Below are 7,580 nucleotides of genomic sequence, written 5' to 3'. Positions count from 1 at the left end.
ATGCATACCCTGTAATTAAAACCAACCCCCAAAATATTTTCAGTCACATGCAAGCTGGCAACTGGCAATTTGTAGTTATTTGCGAGTTTAAACACTCTGAACATATTCTCTTACAACATAGGCAAGCAGATTTTTTTTTACAATAAAAAATTACAAATAAAAAAATATATTTTTTACATATACACACATGGACCCACCTACTAATTTCAGACACATCAGTTTATGGCTCTATAATTCCAGTGATTGGCACACATTTTCTGAACTTCACTGAGCTTCTCTCAGGAAGGGGGAAACCGTGTATATGTGCACCTACAACAAACAAACAGAATGTGATTTCCTGTCAAGTATAGGAACTGATATGTAAAATGTATTAGAAGTAGGGCACCATTCAATATGATAACCGGAAAGTATAAATCAATGTGGTGCTAAAAACTACACCAAAATACGAAAATATTTAAATGTTTAAATGAGTCTGACGTATGGGAATAACATGAAAATTTTTATTGAATTGTAACTTACCATAATCAGTCCATCTAAAACACAGTTGCATACAGCGTCGTTTTTCACGAAAACACATTTTAATTAAAAACAAAATGAATGAAACAACATTTAACTAAGAATACAAGAACAGAAATAGAAATACGAAAAAACGTAGCGGTTTGATGACACATGAATGTCTCGATGACAGAAATGATGCTTCTTCTCAGCCATGAGATGAAATGATGTTTACGATTATATAAAAGGTGGCGCCACTTTCCATACAAACCGTCGTTCTTCTAAGTTTCCACCCCCTGGTTTACAGAAACAAAGAAACACAACAAATACCATGCAAATACGATTAAAAAATTAAACAAATTATATGGATTAGAATAACTATAGTAGGTAACTTAAAGTAAAAATAAAGGATTTCAAGAAGGTATTTTTTACTTCTTTTATTTAATAATTTACAGATAACTTTATGGATATCTTTAGAGTTTTTTCTTTTCCATTTAAATTCCAATATATCTGTCATTTTTCAAATTCACAGTACACACATTTTAAGTAAGTCAATCAAAACTAATTATCCTTCTTAGACGTTTTGTGTGATAATATAAATGAATATTTTTATTTAATTAATAAAATAATTTAACATCTTTCATAGAGCTAACATAAAAAATAAAACAACAGCAGAACTTCCTGGACATTTTTCCACGTTGCCTCGCGGCTAAGTTCATGACAGTGAGTAAGCGGGCCTTCATCGAAGCGAAGAGCGAATGTCGTCCCCAATAATTTGAAGACTATTTCTTGATTGTGCTGGAGAATACAAAGCAAAATTCTGTCAAAATTGTGCGCGTTCGTGCCCGATGTCTAGTGCTGAAGTCGCCGATAATTCCGTTGACCCCCCGGCGAAAAAGCGGAAGCTAAATACAGGAGAGACCCGTTGCAAATCTGCAGCAATGGCGAACAATGGAACGCGTGTGGAAGATGAAATTGACGAAAGTTTGTATTCCAGACAACTTTACGTTCTCGGACACGATGCTATGCGCAGGATGGCCAGCTCTGATGTGCTGGTCTCCGGCCTAGGTGGTCTTGGAGTGGAAGTTGCAAAAAACGTGATTCTCGGTGGTGTTAAGTCCGTCACCCTGCATGATGATCGCGTTTGCACAATTGCGGACTTGTCGTCTCAATTCTACTTGTCTGAGTGTGCCATCGGTCAAAACAGAGCCTTGGCTTCATGTGAGCAATTAGCCGAACTAAACCATTACGTTCCAACCACTGCGTATACCGGAGCCCTAACCGAGGAATTTCTGAAGAAATTCCGTGTCGTAGTGCTGACTGGTGCATCGTGGGTGGAACAAGAGCGCATAGCAGCCATCACTCACGCTAATAATATAGCCTTAGTTATTGCCGACACCAGGGGCTTGTTTTCACAAGTATTTTGCGACTTTGGGCCAGAATTTACAGTATTAGATGTGACTGGTGAAAATCCTGCATCAGCTATGATAGCTGTGATCACGCATGAATACGAAGCCGTCGTCACTTGCTTGGATGACACGCGCCATGGACTAGAGGATGGAGACTATGTAACATTTAGTGAGGTATGTATATTTCTCGGAATAGATATTTTAAAAGCTTTTTTTATCATTAATAAGAATAAAAGAGTTCCTTCTTAAGACTCAATAGGCTGTATAATCATCGTAAAGGTTTATCTAGCAGTCATATAGTATGTGAAGCAAATTAATAAGATGTTTAAAATGTTCAACATTGAATACCATCTCTATAACACTTTTGACTCCAGAGAATATTTATTGTTGGACATTGTAAGTTTAAGTCCATACTTATTTATATCTTGGCAAATCAACATGTTTGATGACATGAACTTGCTTGAAAAAAAACAAAGCTTATAGATGATGATTGGGCACATTTTGGTTGCAAAATAACCAATTAATAGCATAAAAAGTATACAGAGGGTAGATTAGGACTTATTCATTTGACATACATTTCCATAATCAGATTGCTTCAAATCAGTCCCTGAAAATGATTTTCCTTAAATTTCATTATAAAGAATCAAAGCTAATCATATTTTAAATCATAATATTCTACTTTCAAGGGATTTTAATGTAAATAACACATAAAAATAATTAGAACTTTGAAAATATCTTTTTAGCATGTCTTATTGAATGGGAATTCAAGATTGCATTCAATGAGCAAGTACTAAATATAACTCATCATATACTATTGCTATGGCTTCAAATAATTTTGAATCTGTCATGAAACCATTACAAGATTACATTATAATTACTAGCTGTAATATACTTTGTATTCCATTGTCAACTGTCATCATGTTTTTCAGAATATATTTTAATTTGATAAACAAAATTTTGTAGCATTTACCAGTTTTACCATACAGATAACATGGCTAAGTTATTTACCAATAGAGACACTAGTACAGAATTCTAACTCCTAAGTCAATTTTTTCACAATTTCATACCTGAGTATGGTAAAGGAGTACTGCTTTGGGCAAAATCTAGTATTAGTTTGATTTAAAAAGAAACCTTGTCAGTTTGTCAAAAGTTCTATGGAAATGTTGCATCATATTTTTATTAATAAATAATTTGATGTTACTTTTTAATATAAGTATTGTATCTTGATTGTTGTATTTATAGATCCAAGGTATGACTGAACTTAATGGCTGTGAACCACGTAAAATCAAAGTGCTTGGTCCTTACACCTTCAGCATTGGCGACACTACGAATTTCACAAAATATCAACGAGGTGGTATTGTTACACAAGTGAAGATGCCCAAAAAGATCAATTTCAAACCCCTTAAGGAGTCTATCAAAGAACCAGAGTTCCTGATAGCAGATTTTGGCAAGTTTGACTATCCGCAACAGTTGCACTTGGCTTTTGCTGCCCTTCACAAGTTCCAGGAGGCAGAAGGACGTTTGCCAAAACCGTGGTGTGATGCTGATGCCACCAAGTTCCTGGAGTATGTAAAGACCTTAGTTAAAGATAAGGAATTTTGCAAAGAGGATGTTGAATTGAATACAGACTTGTTAGAAATATTTTGTAAGGTATGTATATTTTATAACTACATCTTGTTATTTAACATGTTTCGCAAATATTTTTATGGTAGTGTATATAGAATATATAAGATTGTATTTATCTTGGCACACTTTCATAGTAAATAATTCTGCAGGTATCATCTGGAGATCTTAACCCAATGAATGCAGCTATTGGTGGTGTAGTGGCACAAGAAGTGATGAAGGCCTGCTCTGGAAAGTTCCATCCCATAGTTCAGTGGCTGTACCTGGATGCTATTGAGTGCCTGCCCAAAGACCGCTCCATTCTTACAGAGGAGACATGCAAGCCTGTTGGATCACGTTACGATGGTCAGGTGGCTGTTTTTGGTCGAGACTTCCAGAAGAGACTTGGTGAATTGAAGTATTTCATTGTTGGTAAGTACTTGTTTTTATATTTTAATGCATTCAATTTGCAACAATATTGCACAAGACTCTTGGAGTGCTTATCAACAATAACTACCGTGAGCTGTGACCTCGGTTACACATTCATTAAGTTCTAGTTTATATTATGTTTATCTCTATGCATTAAACATAAAACACCTGCATAAAATTATTACATGATTCATTTAGAGAAACCAAATTTCTATATTGGTATTTAGTTCCCCAATTTTCTATGATCTTTTATTTAAAAAAAAATTATTAAAAAAATATGCATGGTAACTTTTCACCATAATTGACAAATTACCAGTTTCCCTACTTTTACTTTAATTTCATTAGTCATTTTTCAATGTTGAACACAAAGGTTATTGGAAAGATGTGACTGTTTATAATTGAGTGACTCAACACAATGTTTTTTCTTTGTACTGCACAAGACTCATTATCTTACAAGGGCATTGACTGACAATAGTCTAGTGCACAACTGACTGCAAACTCTATGTTGATTAAAAACTGAAAATAATGAACTGTCGCTAGAAACTTGCCTTAAAAAAAGGATAAATAGAATTTTCATATTATTATATATAAAAGTTTACTACTTATTTATAATTAAATAAACCAAGACAAGATAATGTTTGTCTGCTTGGTCTTGCATCAATTTCATTGGTTGTTTCCAGGCGCGGGGGCTATCGGGTGCGAGCTCATGAAGAACTTTGCGATGATTGGTGTGGGCGCGGATGGCGGCTGCATCACCGTCACCGATATGGACCTCATAGAGAAGTCCAACCTCAACCGTCAGTTCCTCTTCCGCCCCAGTGATGTGCAGAAACCAAAGTCCAGCACTGCTGCTAAGGTATGCATTGCCCAGCCATGATAAAAATATAACTTCTAATGTTATATGAAAGCTTTCACTGACGTATTATCTTATTCATAAAGCTATTTAAAAAAATAATTATCTATAACTAATTTTGTAATTTCAGGTGATCAAGAAAATGAATCCATCAATGAACGTGGTAGCGCACGAGAACCGCGTGTGCCCGGAGACGGAGTGCGTGTACCACGACCAGTTCTTTGAGCAACTGGACGGCGTCGCCAACGCGCTGGACAACGTGGACGCCAGGATATACATGGACCGCCGCTGCGTCTACTATCGCAAGCCGCTGCTCGAGAGCGGCACGCTTGGCACCAAGGGCAATACGCAGGTTATTTTGTCAACCTAATCTACATGGAGGGACCCTCTAATAATCACAACAACTTTGTACATGAATTAAAAGTTCCTTGTGTTTAAATGGCGTGTATACATCCTGCAGGTGGTGGTTCCATACCTGACAGAGTCGTACAGCTCGTCGCAGGACCCGCCAGAGAAGAGCATTCCCATCTGCACTTTGAAGAACTTCCCCAATGCCATCGAGCATACGCTGCAGTGGGCTCGCGACGAGTTCGAGGGCCTGTTCCGGCAGGCGGCCGAGCACGCCGCGCAGTACTTCACTGACCCCCACTTCCTTGAGCGCACCATCAAGCTGCCCGGCAGCCAGCCGCTCGACGCCATCGAGAGCGTCAGGGTAAATACACTACTTCTATTTGTTTCATCGTGTAGTTCTAATAAATCTAAAAGTTACATCCATTCTTAAATATTTACTACTCCTTGTGGCATTTTAATATATTTTTTTAAATTTTTTAATCCCAGAATGCTATCAATGAACGCCCAATGAACTTCGAGGATTGCGTTACATGGGCTCGTCTGCATTGGGAGAGCCAGTACTCGAACCAGATCAAGCAGCTGTTGTTCAACTTCCCTCCGGACCAGCCCACTCTAAGTGGTGCTCCCTTCTGGTCGGGCCCGAAGCGCTGCCCCTCGCCTCTCGTCTTTGACCCCGAGGATGAGCTGCATCTCGACTACGTTGTGGCCGCCGCCAACCTCCGCGCGCAAGTGTATGGCCTGCCCACCTGCGTCGACAGGGAAGCCATCGCAAGAATGGCTGCTAGTGTTGAGGTATGATCCTTTTCTACAGTCTCAGCCAGTCAAGCCAAAAATATTTCCTAATAAATTGCAATAGTACAAATTACATTATGTCTATTAGGTAATTATGTCAGTCAAATTTCCTAAACAAAATAAAATGACTTCAGGTGCCCGAATTCAAGCCACGACGCGGTGTTAAAATCGCAGTGACAGACAACCACCTCGCTGCTCAGAACAACGACCACATGGATCAGGACAAAGTAAAGAACATAATATCGGAGCTTCCGCCGCCCGGCTCGCTCGGCGGCCTCAAGATCACACCGCTCGAGTTCGAGAAGGATGACGACACCAACTTCCACATGGACTTCATCGTGGCCGCGTCCAACCTGCGCGCCGCCAACTACAAGATCCCACCCGCAGACCGCCACCGCTCCAAGCTGATCGCCGGCAAGATCATCCCCGCCATCGCCACCACCACCTCCGTCGTGGCCGGCCTCGTCTGCCTTGAGCTGTACAAGCTGGCGCAGGGGTACAACGTCCTCGAAGTCTTCAAGAATGGCTTCGTCAACCTGGCGCTACCTTTCTTCGGCTTCTCGGAGCCCATCGCCGCACCCGTTAACAGCTACTACGACAAAAAGTGGACCCTGTGGGACAGATTCGAGATCAAGGGAGAGATCACGCTGCAGCAATTCCTCGATTACTTCAAGAACGAGCACAAGCTCGAGATCACGATGCTCTCGCAGGGCGTGTGCATGCTGTACTCGTTCTTCATGCCCAAAGGCAAGAAGCAGGAGCGGCTGAATCTGCCCATGTCAGAGGTGGTGATGGCGGTCTCCAAGAAGAAGCTGGAGCCGCACGTGAAGGCGCTCGTGTTCGAGCTGTGCTGCAACGACGAGGACGACAACGACGTAGAGGTGCCGTACGTGAAGTACACGCTGCCCTAAGCGGCGCGCTCCTACAACCCGACATCGCCGCTCGCCGCTCGTCGCGAGCCCCGCGCCGCACACACACTATACTATCGCGGTGTCTACATTTTTAGCACTAACAGAGGGTATTTTTAAAGATATGAAGGATAGATCTAAATGTTTTACACAGGTCGCGAGTGCCTCGGAGAGTTGGAAGGACGGAGTGGAGTGTACAGTGCTAGTGTTAACTGTGTGATGATGTCTAATTTGTGCTTTAAGACACGCTTTTATTGTCTACTGATTACTTACGTATATTTATAGTAGTATATAATTATTTGCTCACACCCTACTACACCCATACCCACCCCGGTTGTTTAATCTGGCAATCTAAACTTATTTCCCCACTTATTTGACAAAATTATTAAATAATTTAATGTTAAAAACGAATGGGCAGTATATGGAAAGAAAATAAATAAAAATTCGAACGGAATTTGTGTTTTAATTCAATTTCGATTTCATTATCTACCAGTTTATTACTTAATTAAATCTGTACATAAAAATGAGTCTTGTTTGTTTAAACAGTTGAAAATAAAACTCGTAAAGGATATATAGTGACTTGAGAAAAATTTATTTTTAAGTTTTAAAATTAATTCCTGTATTTTTGACTTTGCTTACACCATACAAAGCATGTGCTTGAGAATAACATTTTAATTTACAGATACACAAGTAAAACAGAAAGAGGCACTGGCACATATTTTTGTAAATATATCTGATAAA

General features: G+C 39.5%; 1 protein-coding gene across 1 annotated transcript; it reads left to right on the top strand.

Annotated features, from left to right (window-relative positions):
• The first annotated feature begins 1,070 nt into the window (after positions 1 to 1,070).
• Uba1 (ubiquitin-like activating enzyme 1) lies at positions 1,071 to 7,129 on the top strand. Its single transcript, XM_013314761.1, has 8 exons — positions 1,071 to 2,078; positions 3,147 to 3,554; positions 3,680 to 3,938; positions 4,616 to 4,791; positions 4,919 to 5,140; positions 5,249 to 5,500; positions 5,626 to 5,931; positions 6,066 to 7,129. Exons 1-8 carry the CDS (start codon positions 1,344 to 1,346, stop codon positions 6,840 to 6,842), a joined length of 3,135 nt encoding a protein of 1,044 aa, XP_013170215.1. The 5' UTR covers positions 1,071 to 1,343; the 3' UTR covers positions 6,843 to 7,129.
• The last annotated feature ends 451 nt before the right edge of the window (positions 7,130 to 7,580 follow it).

Source organism: Papilio xuthus, unplaced genomic scaffold (genome assembly GCF_000836235.2).
Source record: "Papilio xuthus unplaced genomic scaffold, Pxut_1.1 DF827135.1, whole genome shotgun sequence".
NCBI lineage: Eukaryota > Metazoa > Arthropoda > Insecta > Lepidoptera > Papilionidae > Papilio > Papilio xuthus.
This window is presented reverse-complemented; position numbering and strand designations above follow the sequence as displayed.